A 14,359-nucleotide genomic window follows, 5' to 3' on the forward strand; every position below is an offset into this window, starting at 1 on the left:
CTATTGTACTAATTTCAAATCCAATTGGCACGTCCACGCCGGGCGAGCTCTGTACCAAGCACCCAAGTAGCTGAAGATAGGAGCTTGGTCCGCTGGCCAATCATGTTGCTTTATACATGTCAAATCTAAAGACTAAACAATAGTGGAATTCTAGACAATTGACCTGGAGGAAAATATATCAGCATCAAATTCTTAGTGAAAAATTGAAACAAGAGCTAAAAGTCCAACCCCATAAAAATAGTTCCCTCAACAGGTGTCTCATAATACTTCTCAATTTCCCGAAAACCATATTTTCCATATAATACCCGGGCACTGGCCATGTACTCCCCCGACAGTGTATCCAATCTTATCCCCTTGTACAACCCTGTTCCTCTGGCGTGTTGAATAATCGCTTCGACAAGCCTTGCTCCTAGCCCCGAGCCGCGTGCTGACGGGGAGATGTAAAGTCTCTTCATCTCGCAGTATCCTTTATCTTCATTCATAGTCTTGTCATCCCCATCACTGACTGGACTTGTGGAACTCGTCGTTGAAATTGTTGTTGATATCGGCAAAGCCCGAACAGCAACACATCCGACTATCATCCCTTGATTGCTCACATCGCGTGCAATGAGTATAATACCGCCGTTTTCTGGCGAGTACTTACCGGGAAGCGAATTCAATTCGGTTGAATAGTCCTGAAATGTGAGATCCAGTCCGAGAGCACTGGTGTAGTCGGAGAAGAGGGATATGATGGCTTCCTTGTCGGTGGGAAAGACTGCGGGAGTGATTGTGTATGTTTGTGTTGACGACATTGGGTTTGGTGCGTCTACCTCAGTATGTTATGATAATAAACGATCTTTTTCAGATCTGCAAGATATCTATCTCGAATAATTGTGGAACTATTTCAAGTTTTATGTAGCATGGATTGAATTGATTTGGCAAAAAGATGACAGTCTGAATGGATGATACAGGTTGGTATGATATTGGTTGCTGAAAACCAAAATCTCGGCCACGAGAAAGATATAATAGGCTATGAGACTTATTCACTTTGTGAAATCGCCAAAGTAAAAGGTTTTGTTTACATGTTAACATATTCAGACGAGCCTGAGCAGCGGAGATAATGAGTCACTAAGTCCGATATCGGCCCTAGATGTCTGTTCCTCTAGTAACATGCAGTCAACAAACATAACAATTCGCGACCGTTGTTGCTATAGGATCAGAATACATAATATTGAATATTATTTAAGTTTCTATTTCTGTCGTTTTTGGCCTTCTCCTAAACTGTGAATTTTCAAGTGCTATTAGTAATAATAACTGTTGTACGATCTAGATGATTCATGGACGGATTGAAAGATCTAAACCAAGAACACATAAACATAAACCAATCATTGGATCATTCCATTACTGAGTATTTTATTGTTGAAAATGATTCGACTGAAAATAGGACCGAATGTAACTTTGAGACTTGAAAGCCCATGTAAGGGTTATGCGAAGTGAACCATTCAAAGGAAGCATCAGGTAAATCTGACTTTAGACATGTCCCCAAAATCATCAAACAAGTGTGCCTTCGTATAGCCCGCGTCAAGGAGGTCATTGAAAACATCCAGCACGGCATTCTTTTCTACTCCCTTCCATATGTCGTCCAACCTGTTTACTGCTGTGTCGCTCAAGGGACCGGCTTTCAGCCATTCCAGTGCAATTTTCAAGCTCCTTCCGTAGCTACACCCAATGATGACTGCATCACCGAGCTCGGGCCTCAAGAAAGAGTGATTTCTTAGCCATCTATAGGCTAGCTCCGCTTGGGAAATCCCTTCCTCTTGAGCAATCTTTCCAAAGCCTGCCATAAATTCCAACATATCCGTCTTATTGAATAATATGTTGAACATAGGTTTATAGTGATCACTTGCAAAGCGACCCTTAGGATTCACTGCGATGTCTTGAGGTTTTTTCGCTAGGAAACCACCGCCTAAAGGGGCATATGCATGAAAGGACATGTTATTTTTGCGAAGGATAGGAAAGATATCTGTTTCAACGCGGCGACCCACGGCATTGTAGAACCCCTGATAGACAGATGGCAAAACGAATTTATTTTCCTTTGCGATGCTGATAACTTCTTCTATCTCTTCGGCCTAGAAATTCAATAGACCGAAGTATTTAAATGCGCCTGATTTGTATAATTCGTTGATACCTTCAAGTGTTTCCTTAAGTGGTATCTTGCGACCAGGAGCATGGATGTAGTAGATATCGACCTTTATATTAATTAATCAGTTTTCTATCATGATTGAAAAAGAAACGGAGTACTGTAAAGTAAATACCTGATCAACACCAAGGGTTTTAAAGCTCCCCTGTCTAGATCGAATTACATTTTCTTTGGTCATCTCAACATGGGGCCACAGTCCACCAGGAATTTTGGTATTGATTTGGAATTCGAAAGTTGCCACATTTGTCTTCCCTATCAATACCTCACTATCCAATATAACGGGGAGGTATCGATGGTGTTAACACCCTCTTTCGCAAGGTACTTTAGAATCTGACAGATACGATCCGGAGTGAAGCCATTAGCGCTGGTCCAGTCAGCTCCCCCATATATTACTCTTAAGTGATTGGTCGTCATTTTTGTTTTATGGCTAGCGTATATTCAATGTCCTGAAGAGACAATATAATAGTCTCTCAGTAACGTTTGAAAAAGAGATTTGCTCAAAAGGGAAGTCGGGTACGTTCAAGTAGGTACTTCATACACCCTACGTACATCACAATCAGTAACTGGATGTATGAACTACAGAAACTCGGAGTTCTATAGTAATGGTGGGAAGACACTCCATCTAAATATAGTAGGGGAGCAAGAAGCACGTCGACGACGGTGTGACGCCCGCCAGCCTCTTTTTTCCAAAATCAGAGAGTTACCATATTCCACTGCAGATATCCAGCTAATAAGAATTTCCTTACATATCTCAAGCGAGAAGACTAATTTTGTGGCCAGCTCTATCCATCAAAATTTCAAATCTTCAACAGGATCGCACCAAAGCCGCATTACACCCAAACATATCCACGGTCACCTCCTCTCTTCATAGCCATCAAAAATAAGAGTTTTAGGCTTTGAGAACCATTTCTCCTTGGCGATGCTGGTCCGTAGTGGAGACACGAGGAACATTATGCATGACATGTTCCATGACAGAACGTGAGTCGGCAAATAAAGGCCCGGAGTACATATTGCCTGCATGTGCTGTTCATTGTTTGAATTGTCGCCCAACCGGATAAGTCGGAAATAAATTACACTGAGCCATCTCCATATAAAATTCGGCAAATAATAGCAAAAGGGTAATTTCCCGCTTCCCTACCAACCTTGTAAGTTCGACAATGGCCGACAATGACGTATCTGAAAAGCTGGCAATACGTAGACGTCTAGTATTTCGATTGCTTGAAAAAGGAGTCGATTGATTCTTCCAGTAGTTATAGAGTATATGCTGATGGAATTCCTAGCAAACCCTTTGGAAAGGGGTCCTGACGCATTGCGTTTTGGTTACCCGGTCCAAATCGAATTTCTTCCAACTCGCTTGACATAGGTTCTAGGAACCCTATATAAGAACATGGCTGATGACAATGTTTGGCTTATTACAGGCTGTTCGTCTGGCTTTGGGCTTCACTTAGCTCGCCTGGTTCTATCACACGGACATCGGGTCATCGCGTCTTCAGGCAGCCCTTCAAGAACCCCAGACGTTGTCCAGGAAATCGAGGGAAAGGGTGGGCATTGGATTAACCTAGATGCGACAAGCCCAGACATCAAGCATACGGTTACAAAGGCCACCGAAATCTATGGTCGTCTTGACTTCGTTGTCAACAATGTGGGATTCTCGATCATTGATGGGTTTGAAGACTTCGCGTGAGTACATCTGCTATATGCATGGCTTGCCGTGCACGTATCTCCTAAGTACTGATATACAGCCCAATGTGAAACCTACGTTTTTGGTGCTTTCAACATGATGCAAGCGGCACTCCCAACTATGCGTACTCAGCGGAGTGGGACAATAATTAATATTAGTTCCACTGGGGGGGCTGCGTACTGTACCAAGCCTCAGTCTATATTCAGCGTCCAAGCATGCACTAGAGGCTCTTAGCGAGGGAGTCTCGAAAGAGCATGCGGAATTTGGTGTGCGCGTTCTTATGGTTTGAGCTAGGGCCATTTCGTACTGACATTCTCCAAACCAAATTTGCGTCTGATCGGCCTCTGAGTAAGTTCTATTAAGGAACCACCATAGAGGAGATAATAGGATTTATCAAGAGTTCAAATGGAAAGCAAGCTGGGGATCACCAGAAAGCTGCACAGTGAATCTACGAAGTTGTTATGGGTGAGGGAATTGCTAAAGGAAGAAAGAATATCTACGCTTGATTCTGGGGAAGTCGGCCCGGAATACGCTCGGATGAAGCGAATTTACAGAAAAAAACTTTCGACGCCTTTGAGGACATCGCAGAGAGCGTCGACTATCGATCATCTCACTAGCCCACCTAAGCATAGGTGTGGCTATGGGGGTACGTTGGAGTAGAGGTGAACCCATTCAGAGACTCATTAGATCTGTACAATATTAGAATTTGGATTATTTTTTTAAAGAAATTCCCCCGGAAAGAAACTAGGAATTAGTCCCATCAACTTTCTTTCGTCGACTACCCACGATGCTCTGCAAGTAAGCGAGACGGGACGACTCTCAATTAACGTAGCGTATATACGAATTAGCGTCGATTAAAGAATTTATCATTAATAGGTGACGCAATAAAACAATTATTTTCTCGGACTTCTACATACAATTAGAGGAAATTGCATACATGTCATAAAGTGTTGCAAATGATGTAGGTTTAGGAGTAGATTCTTAACATGTTATGCACTCTTCTGTAGACGAAACCTGAACGAAGCTACAGTAATCCGGAAATGACATCATTTTTTTGGTTAAATTTGGACTAAAATTGAAATGTCTAGGGTATCGAATACTTCGATAAAATCTTCTTTACTGAGGTTTAAATATGGCCTGTTAGACTCGAGATGTATTTAGTGCTTCCGGTTTGAAGTTAAAGTATTGATGGTATCTTGCTCCCCGGCAAGGTAAAATGCAGTTGGCCTGTATTCCAAAGCCGACTTTCTCTCGTCTGGCGACAAAACGCGCAAGTCATGTAGATACGATCGAATAACTGGTAGATTAGCAAGACTAGATGAAGAAGAAGAAGAAGAAGAAGAGAACGGTCTATAAATATCGGCAACATCACGAACGAACCGAAAAAATCCAAAGGCATCACACACCATAAGACAAAGCTGGATCCCGAGCGCAACGCCTCCTCAAGCAAACCTTGTATGCTGAATGGCTAGTATCGGAGGTCGGTGGAATTCGTCTATCGGTGAATTGAAAGGTGGCACGAGACTGGCGCCACAATCTGGCAAGTCCGTCACCATGACTCTACGTGATGCGTTATTCTTGTAGGAAAGGTCATCTAGTCGGAGGTTGCACTGAGCTTCGAGAAGCTCACGTCCTGTCCCCAGACAGCCTATCTCTGGCGCTCCATTGTCGGGGTTGGTATGCAACCGTTCCGTTAAATGTGGGTAGTCATTAAGAGCATAAGAGAGAGCATTTCGCAGACGGTCAATCGGGATGAGATCTTTTCCAGAGCTGAATGTCGGCTTTTCATAGACAAAGATATTTTCGATAGGAACCGGAAAGATTACTTCGTCTAATGGGCCAAGCTTGAACGGAATCTCATCTGTGGACATCACGTCATTATTCTCACAATGTAGCGGAAAGCGATTAATAATTTGTACATCAATTTGGCCGGCTGATGTGGACATTTCGGTGACAGAAAAAATATTAATTATGGAGGAGAGAAGATGATATAACGAGTGAGCACTTAAGACGACTTTGGATCGGCTTATTCTTTTGGATCTGAATGCGATGTTGTCAGGCGTCAAAAAAGAATATTTACGAAGGGACAAATGTAACGAAATTGTTGAAAATATTGGCATATAAAGATTCTAAATTAACCCAAAATTTTCGGGTTTCCAATTCTAATTCTTTGTTCTCAGTCTCCCAGCGTTATGTTACACAACACAAACGGAAGATTGCGTCAAAGATCGGACCCGGACCTTTTGTTTACTTTTAAATTTGTCCGAGAGAACAAGGTGTGAGGCAGCTCGTGATTTGAAGGGAACTTTATCTATGGTCTCGTGTTTTCATTCCAAATGGTATAATTTCCTTTGGCTGCGTAATGAACTCGATACAGCCTTGGAATAGAATGATGCCTGCTGTCTTAAGAATGAAGTGAGAAGCTGTGCAGCGAATCAAAGCGCAAATGACTTCCCGAGAGGTACAAATCTTTTTTCAAGTTTGGAAATCAAAATCGGATTTAGTTGTACAATATAGTAATAGATTTTGGTAAGTTTCCTACCTTCTATTTCAAGTATTCAGAGTATATCGTGAGAGAAGCTGTAAATAAACGAAGGGATGCATCTAGCTGAGTACATATCGGGATATATCAATTGATCTACTAGGATCGAGACCTTAACTGATAATATAAGATTCCCAAATAGCCATAGGCAACTTAGGATACATTGCAAATTTACTCTTGGGAAGAACTCCGAGCTCGTCGACAAAACAAACAATATCGCAAAGTTCATATGTTACTTCAAAAGTTAAATTGTATGTACAGCATATGTTACGTTTCAAATGCGTTTAAGCCAAATTTTCTCTTTCATCTGCTTATTCCATCCAATGCCAAGCTCGTATGGGTTTCCGTCTGTTCCTACGCGGAACTCCGCGGGGTAGGTCTCCGGAAAGAAAGCCCCATAGTCACCCTCATGTTCTGATTTGATTACAAAGTACTCACCACTTACATGCTCGAAGCTCATGTACTCTGGCCACGTGGTGTCCTCCCTATCGGCGCGCAGAACACCGCTTGACTTATCAAGATATATGTCCACTTTTTGGTAACCAGGATGAAAATAGGTACCAGTATATTTCTGTAGAGAGACCGCAGTGGGAAGGGTTGGGGAAGGGAGATTAGGATAGAATCGTTGAATGGAGTTGATGTTCTTTTCCCTTTCTGCTTTTATAGTATTCAAATCACTAAATAAAAGGTTAGTGATCTCTAGGATTAAGATGGGAATTCATGCTACGGAACACCGTATTTTTCACATACCGTTGATTCCAATCAAATCTTTTCTCGGGTGGCACATCAAGCTTTTCATCAATTAGATGGAATGCAAGAGTGTGTGAAACGCAGTTTGAGGTAAGCGCAGTGTTCCCCAAAATTGTAACACTGTATTTGAGCTCTGGAATTAAAATAAGCTCGGCCCCAAACGCATTCATGCCACCCGAATGTTCATAGAATTGAACTCCTTTGTAGACACCGATTTGCCAGCCGAGTGCGTACGAGAGAGGCCCGGTAAATGGTGCTTGGTGTGGGATTAACGTGCGTGGCTCCCATATAGCCTTGTATGTTTCCTCAGATAATGGTTTTTCCCTGTTTATTAGTGCACGAGCCCATTTAGCATAGTCTAGCACATTGGTGATCACCGACCCTGCACCAGAGATTTCATCGAGCGGCATCCATTCCACCTCTTTGAAGCCCTTTTCAGGGGAGTATGAATATCCACGAGCCAGATCCTCCTTGGCAGATAGGGCATCCTCTCTACTGAAAAACGTAGCCGTCATCCGAAGCGGCTCCCAAATGCGGTGGGCTAAGGAGTCGCCCAACCATTCGCCAGTCAGGGTTTGGATGACGTGAGAGGCTGCAACAAACATGAGGTTGCAGTACTGATACTGCGTGCGAGGCTCGGCTGTGAGTGGGAGATGGCGCAGCTGACGCACCATCTCTCGTGCAGCTACATCGCGGCTGAGGCGATTGCCGTAAGCTGCGTCATGACTTGGAAGACCTGTTCTATGGGACAAAGCATCTTCAATTGTGACATGCTCTGTCGCATAAGAATTCTCGAGAACAAAATCGTCTCGAATCAGATCGCTGATTGGGGTATCCCATTGTACGTGGGGATATGTTTCATTGTCCTCCACAAGCGTGGCCATAATCGCCGACGTAAAAGCTTTAGTAGTGCTACCTGCATAGAACAGTGTCGAAGGTGTGACTGGTGTTGATGGGAAAGATGCCACTCCATAGCCCTGTCAAACATTTTAGGAACCAAGTTTCAAGAACATTTGGAAAGCTACCATAAGGTGTATGGTGTGAAAGATATACCTGAGCCCAGGTGTTGTCTCCGTCTACCACAGCAACTGCGATCCCGGGTACATGCCATAGGTCTAGTGTCTTTTGCACCAGCTTTTCGAACTCTTCGTTGAGTGGATTACCACGCATTGTCACCTTTAGCTCTGATTTATTTCAAATTGAAAGAGCGTATCCTTTCATGCGGTGACTAGTAATATCTGAAGTGGCTTGTGGTATCCATTGATTCCGTGCGGGGTAAGTGTCAGCCTTTAGTTGTCCCTTCCAATTCTAGGCTCCAGAATATTGAGATGACGAGAAGTGATCCTCACAGCCACAATAAAATATCATATTTAATTACTTAAGAACAAATTGAAGAGCTTGTAAGCCTGCGGTATACTATTTTAAGTCTAGAGAAATATTGATTTTCCTTTGACATACATGGAACTATATGGAGAGTCGCTTGGTTAGCATCAGCCTGAGACGACATTTGAAGTAGTATATTTTCATTTATAAGGCCATTATCTATACCTTGAAGCTGTAAAAGTAGTATGAGTGAGGATATAAATGACTGATAATAAAATAAACAAACCCAATCATGCCGGAACTCAAATGAATATATTACACCAATAACTGTTGAAGTCATCCTTGTTGTCCTGCTTCATGGGTCAAAACCGATCATAAATTACTATTCGCCTTTGATCATTTAAATACTTTATTTTCTCTAGCCAATCAATTCGACCAATCTGATCTGGTGCCAGAGGAGTTTGATAGGGTCCTTCCCTATTACGCTAGATAATTTTTCAAATACATGTCTACCCGGGTTGTGATTCTGTAAATCCGCTCCAAGGAAGAACCATATAAAGTCGAACTTTTCATTTTGGCTCAACAGTATAAGTGCTGCACTGCAGAAATTTATCCTTTATCAGCAGGGAATTCAAGAAAGGAAAAAAAAGTACAAGCAAATAGTGCTACCGATTTTTGAGAAATTCCCGACCATAATAAATCATTCGTAAACTTTGAAGAGAGGGTATTAGATCTCATCATAGTCCATTCTGCTATTGAATCTATTTCAGTATCTTATACCCATGTGTACCATATATGCTCCTGAATGGTTTTTGAGCTTGTTCTTTTTCTTGAAAAATTTCTTATTACGACAGTTGGGATTGACGGAGACAGTGCAAATGAGGGACCAGAAATGTCAAGGTACTAGTATCCTAGTATCCTCATAGCGCTTCTAGCTATGAATAGAGATGGATTAGGGTAGTTACGACTGGCTATAATGGGCAAATAGCTAGGAATTGGGCTATATGTGTGTGGTGAGCTTACAGACCATTCTCCGTTACACGGCGAATGAAATAATATTAATCTCTGGAAAGGATGAATTTCAAGTAAAATTTCATAGAAAAATGTGATCCGCATCTGAATTGCTCTGATGTGGAATAATGTAGCTAGACATACATGCATGAGACTCGACTATGAAGATAATGGTCAATTTATGAGGTCTGTCAAAACCGACATTTTGAAGAAAAGGGTAGGCATTGTAGCTTTGTGCACTGCTTGAGCGGAATTGACAATGGTGGTAATTTATTAAGTTTATGACCTCAAATGATTGAAGTTGTGCAATGGCTGAACTTGGCCGTTTTAAATACTATTATCTATCAAATGCTATATATGAAATAAGTTAAATGTACGATCTAAAAGTCATGTTGTTGGGATGCGTTTGGGATACTAGAGTTCTTGTAAAGATTTATGAAAAAAAGACAAAAAAAAAAGGTCTTGATTGTTTAAAACTACATCTATCTACAGGCCATTCTCACATTGGCGTTTGTCAATGATCTATTGATCACCTCCGTAAGTGTCTACTTACTTGATGCACGGACTTCTCATTTGTTGAAGACGATTTATATTGGCATTAGAAATTTAAATGGTGACATTGTAAGCCTAAGAATGATGATATCATAGAACATGCCTGCCCTAAACGCAGGTCACATTTTTCCTACGATGGTGTGCTGATAACTTACTACAGAGTCGCTCCATTCGGTCGATTGAGAAATATAAAGATTGAGATAGTGAAGCAAGAGTTAATTGTGTAAGACGAAAATTCAAATTTCGTGGCGCCTCGGTCTAACTGGGATTGACCTGGTGGGTAGTACTTTGTGAGAGGGCATGCCTTGCCAAAAGATTCGGCAAGCTTGATTCTTCAGTGCCGATTAATCCGATCTGAGCTGCTGGTATATTCAATCAAAAGGACAAAAATGAGCCATTATCTCACTGATGCGCGACGCTCCCCCCCTCCAAGTTCAAAATCTAAAGCATTTAAGCGAACTGCCGACCAATTGCTTTGAAGCTTAATCAAACTGTTTGGAGAGTGTAACGAACCTGGGTACCTTTTTCCGCGCTAAGGTAGCCAATCATGTTGAATGGAGACCTGACCCATTTACCAGTGTCCAATGGGAAAGCGTTCCTTACTTTTTGGAGTTCTGGCTAGTGGCGCATTGGCGCATTTTTCATTGAACTTTCCAGAACATTGATGATTGTTGTGACTGGCCACTGAGACCCACAACGTTAACCGTCCAATAAATGCGTTTCCAGATCTAATGAACCATGGAATTTGAGGCTTCGCAAGCTCTTTATCTTGCCACTTGTGGTTAAGATTGAACGCCGGATTTGGAAATATAAAGAGATTTCCGCTGGCGTTTTCGCCTTTTCGCCTGGGGCCGTTTCTTGTTGACCCATGATGCGATGACCGCATAATGGAGACGGGCGTTCGTCTGTACCTCTCAGGCACCAGGCACCAGCCAATGAAAGTACATACCATACTATTGGGATAACATCTTGTTCACCGTGCTCTCGTGAGGGCTGCCGTTATTGAATTCTCCTCTGGAAAAGTCGGTGTATATGTTCGCAGTCACACTGTAGTTTATGGAATATTTTTCTTGTTTCACTTAGGCCAAGTGGTACAATAATATTAGAAGATATTGGTATGGCGGTCAGGAAGTTCGATGTGCACGATTAGCACATATCTCAACTACCACGAAACGTTCTGGTTGGTCTAGAACCCGCTCTAAGATCTGATTGAGGTTCTAGACTGTTATTCATTGAGAAGGAAGATCCGGAGTAGTGACAAGGTGGCGGGGAAAAGTCGATGGAAATACCAGATTAGTTAGTTCCGGTAGATTAGCTGCGACAGTCAAGGCTTGACATGGAGGTGGGGAACTGACAAAAAGTATGTACTCCAGAGATCAACTCCATTACAGCAGTCATTTGGCATCCTGGTTTGCATGTGGCCACATTGACGACCATGGTACACACGTTTTGCTGAGTCAGGAGAAGGGTATATATTCTGACTCAAGCCCTCCCACTTTTCAAATTTCCCTTCTCTCTTCCATCATTGAGTCGAAGGATAACGTTCATTTATACCACTTCTTTTTCTAGTCATTCTTTCCGGAGTTATCAACATCGATCTTGTATCTTGGATATACCCGGTTCAAGCTTACTTTTCAATCATTTATCAAAAGAAATTAGTCTCATCACTCTTTTTTTACATACCAAACAACATGAAGTTCCAGTATACTGCTGCTGCTGCTGGTGGCCTATTCTTGGCCGCTGGCACCTCTGGCCAATCAACCATTGCAAGTGGTGAAGGCTTTGGAACATACTACTACGATATCCAACAAGTTGACGCTTGCGGCACCTCTTTCGAATACCAGAACCAAGGTGGCGTCATGTGCAACTCTCAGTCTCTCTTGTCCCTGGACCAGATGAACACAAACTATGTTGTCGCGATGAACAACAGCGACATTCGTGCCGATCCCTCAAAGTACTGTGGCAAGAAGGTCGTCGTTACTGTTAACGGCCAGCAATCTGATATGCCGCTCTTCATTGGAGATGGATGCCAGCGCTGTGCTACTGGCTCTGCCTCTAGTGATACCTGGGACGCACAGGGTGCTCCTGGTCTTGACTTCAGCTACAGTGTTCTTAACGAGCTGAGTGGAGGCAGTGCCTGTGATGATGGCCATGTTGCCATCTCATGGGAGATCTTGGATGAGACGATCTATGACTTCTCTGGATCCGGATCCGGATCCTCAGGATCTAGTAACTCTGGATCTAGCACACCAACAACGTTGGTGACCAGTGCTGCGTCTTCTCCAACCCAGGGATCGTCTTGCTCGAACAACGCATGGCAGTGCAACGGAAATATTATCGAGCAGTGTGTTGACAGCGCTTGGAGCCCTCGTGTTACCTGCGCCGCTGGTTCCAGCTGCCAGGGTGACTCCAACCCTTACTGCACTTAGATGGAGCATCAATCACGACTCGTTTGGAACGAGAAAACACCCTTTCTTTCTATAGGACAAGCTACCCAGTCGCTAGAGGCGATAGTAGCGAATCCATGTCAAGGCTGCGCCGTTGAATTTATTCTCTTCTCTTGTTATGCTATTATTTGATTCTGAAGTATATACAATCTTACATACACCTCTTTCAATTTTATATTTCATATATTCTTTTCTCAAAGTTAGAGTTTATAAAAAAGTGAATCTATTTGAAAACATCGCCATTTCATAATGTGTTGCAATTCATGGCAAGAAAATTCTCGTAAAAATTCATAGAATCAGATTATTTCTAGGCAACTCTATTCATGGAGGTCAGCCAGTTTCTGCCTATCAACTATCCCAATCCCGGACCATTGCTTCCCCGCTTTTCTCTGTGTGATTGGTGGGATCGCTGGTAAGCCGTGCCTAGACTATAATCCCTCGGCTTTAGCGTGCGGTTGGCATGTTCGGCATTGTCTAATACATCTGCCTTGCAATTACATGGAATTGAAGACCGCATGAATTAATTTCGCATCTGTTGTCAATTCTACTAACAAAACGAACATTTATATAATATATTGTTGTTGACTATCAACTACTGAAAAGGATGGAAAACAGTTGGCAGCCATATTTAAAGTCGATGGATGATGTCTGGTCGAACCACACGGATCGTGCGGAGAGAAGAAGGGCGCAGAATAGACTAGCACAACGGGCAAAGCGTATGCTAGAAGAACTTAAGTTTTGGTATAGCCTAGTGACAGAATCTGATATTATCAAAATAATAGGAAAAAGAAAATCCCGCGCACAAGTCGCCAAGGGCAATTTGTCTGATCAACAATCAGCCGGACAACAAGATATACCTGGGAGCGGTGAATACGAAGAGATCAGTATTGATAACCAGCCAGAAACCCAATCGCTATTGCAGACACCTACCACTGCTGAGATCCCTAGATTGGAACAAGTCAGCAGTCATAACCAGGAAAACTTTCTACCACCATTCAACAGCAATACAAGCACTCACACTCAGCCTTCAGACCCTAGCTCCGACACCCACTTCATGATTCTCACCTCCTGTCGAAGCCATGAAGCTTTTTCACGAATCCATACGATTCTTCAGCTTAAATGCTCTTACGCCCTCGCTATTCATGTACCGCCATTCGTCCAGCCACCGGCCTCTCTAGTACCGACGCAGGAACAACTGACTATTCCTCATATGATGGCCATTGATCTACTTCCTTGGAAAGAGCTACGCAGCAATCTAACCCTAGCAACCGATGTTATAGACTATGAAGAGTTCATCCTCGATATGACATCTGATCAGTTAAAGGTGTGGGGCTCAACGCCGTGGGACCCGATGGGGTGGGAGGTTGGGGAGAACTTTGTCAGAAAATGGTGGGTCTTTATGGATGAAAGTATATTGTATACGACAAACTTTTGGAGGAGGCAGAGGAACGAAAAACCATTGGAGTTTCCAACGGTGTGAGTCAGGCGGAAAGCGGTCATAAGGGTTTGCGTAATTCCTGAAATAAATGGAGTTCTCTGCTAGGTACTGAGTCTTTTATCAAGTATTTTGAATAATGGTATTATCAATCATACAACGTGAACTTTCTTTGACCATGATGAGGTATATTAGATATCACGCTAATGGTGGCGCTAGCTGACGGCCTAGCTGACGGCCTAGCTGACGACTAGGTCAACTAGCTGACGAGATGCTGCGGACCACTCTGTGTTTATGTATCAAGTTCGGCTTTGATTATACGTTTAACATCCTTATTTCCGAGGTTATACGTATGCACTAAAGAAGTTACAGAAAGCTTTACCCCACACGAAAAAAAAGTATAAATACTCTTTATTGCCTCAGAGGAACGAGTGAAATA

General features: G+C 42.7%; 7 protein-coding genes across 7 annotated transcripts; 3 read left to right on the forward strand and 4 right to left on the reverse strand.

Annotated features, from left to right (window-relative positions):
- Positions 1–26: 26 nt before the first annotated feature.
- BGW36DRAFT_375312 (acyl-CoA N-acyltransferase) lies at positions 27–1,058 on the reverse strand. The gene has a single exon (XM_046215748.1). It carries the CDS (start codon positions 789–791, stop codon positions 216–218), a length of 576 nt encoding a protein of 191 aa, XP_046074667.1. The 5' UTR covers positions 792–1,058; the 3' UTR covers positions 27–215.
- Positions 1,059–1,493: 435 nt separating this feature from the next.
- On the reverse strand, positions 1,494–2,593 carry BGW36DRAFT_395924 (NADP-dependent oxidoreductase domain-containing protein; the record flags this gene model as incomplete). Its single annotated transcript, XM_046218105.1, has 4 exons — positions 1,494–2,101; positions 2,126–2,228; positions 2,295–2,441; positions 2,483–2,593. The coding sequence occupies 4 exons, from the start codon at positions 2,591–2,593 to the stop codon at positions 1,494–1,496; spliced, it is 969 nt and encodes a 322-aa protein (XP_046074668.1).
- A 741-nt stretch (positions 2,594–3,334) lies between these two features.
- On the forward strand, positions 3,335–4,075 carry BGW36DRAFT_375313 (uncharacterized protein). Its single transcript, XM_046215749.1, has one exon. The coding sequence runs from the start codon at positions 3,567–3,569 to the stop codon at positions 3,861–3,863; it is 297 nt and encodes a 98-aa protein (XP_046074669.1). The 5' UTR covers positions 3,335–3,566; the 3' UTR covers positions 3,864–4,075.
- A 1,227-nt stretch (positions 4,076–5,302) lies between these two features.
- Positions 5,303–5,806, reverse strand: BGW36DRAFT_357598 (uncharacterized protein; the record flags this gene model as incomplete). Its single annotated transcript, XM_046213892.1, has 1 exon — positions 5,303–5,806. The coding sequence occupies one exon, from the start codon at positions 5,804–5,806 to the stop codon at positions 5,303–5,305; it is 504 nt and encodes a 167-aa protein (XP_046074670.1).
- A 794-nt stretch (positions 5,807–6,600) lies between these two features.
- Positions 6,601–8,434, reverse strand: BGW36DRAFT_375315 (beta-lactamase/transpeptidase-like protein). The gene is made up of 3 exons (XM_046215750.1): positions 8,206–8,434; positions 7,153–8,129; positions 6,601–7,079 (listed from the first exon to the last, which is right to left on the reverse strand). The coding sequence occupies exons 1-3, from the start codon at positions 8,320–8,322 to the stop codon at positions 6,677–6,679; spliced, it is 1,497 nt and encodes a 498-aa protein (XP_046074671.1). The 5' UTR covers positions 8,323–8,434; the 3' UTR covers positions 6,601–6,676.
- A 3,295-nt stretch (positions 8,435–11,729) lies between these two features.
- Positions 11,730–12,236, forward strand: BGW36DRAFT_261986 (uncharacterized protein; the record flags this gene model as incomplete). The annotated part of the gene is made up of 1 exon (XM_046210084.1): positions 11,730–12,236. A coding segment is annotated over one exon (507 nt), but the record flags the coding sequence as incomplete, so codon positions are not given.
- Positions 12,237–12,831: 595 nt separating this feature from the next.
- On the forward strand, positions 12,832–14,171 carry BGW36DRAFT_375317 (uncharacterized protein). The gene is made up of 2 exons (XM_046215751.1): positions 12,832–13,201; positions 13,268–14,171. The coding sequence occupies exons 1-2, from the start codon at positions 13,090–13,092 to the stop codon at positions 13,963–13,965; spliced, it is 810 nt and encodes a 269-aa protein (XP_046074673.1). The 5' UTR covers positions 12,832–13,089; the 3' UTR covers positions 13,966–14,171.
- Positions 14,172–14,359: the final 188 nt, after the last annotated feature.

Source organism: Talaromyces proteolyticus (assembly GCF_021365285.1).
Source record: "Talaromyces proteolyticus strain PMI_201 chromosome Unknown BGW36scaffold_4, whole genome shotgun sequence".
NCBI classification, from domain to species: Eukaryota; Fungi; Ascomycota; class Eurotiomycetes; order Eurotiales; family Trichocomaceae; genus Talaromyces; species Talaromyces proteolyticus.

Coding starts and splice junctions, on each gene's coding strand:
- BGW36DRAFT_375313 (XM_046215749.1), top strand. CDS start 3,567: ATGGCTGATGACAATGTTTGGCTTATTACAGGCTGTTCGTCTGGCTTT.
- BGW36DRAFT_375317 (XM_046215751.1), top strand. CDS start 13,090: ATGGAAAACAGTTGGCAGCCATATTTAAAGTCGATGGATGATGTCTGG. Junction 13,202..13,267: donor ACTAGCACAACGGGCAAAGC/GTATGCTAGAAG, acceptor TCAAAATAATAG/GAAAAAGAAAATCCCGCGCA.
- BGW36DRAFT_375312 (XM_046215748.1), bottom strand. CDS start 791: ATGTCGTCAACACAAACATACACAATCACTCCCGCAGTCTTTCCCACC.
- BGW36DRAFT_375315 (XM_046215750.1), bottom strand. CDS start 8,322: ATGCGTGGTAATCCACTCAACGAAGAGTTCGAAAAGCTGGTGCAAAAG. Junction 8,130..8,205: donor GAGACAACACCTGGGCTCAG/GTATATCTTTCA, acceptor AATGTTTGACAG/GGCTATGGAGTGGCATCTTT. Junction 7,080..7,152: donor AGATTTGATTGGAATCAACG/GTATGTGAAAAA, acceptor CCTTTTATTTAG/TGATTTGAATACTATAAAAG.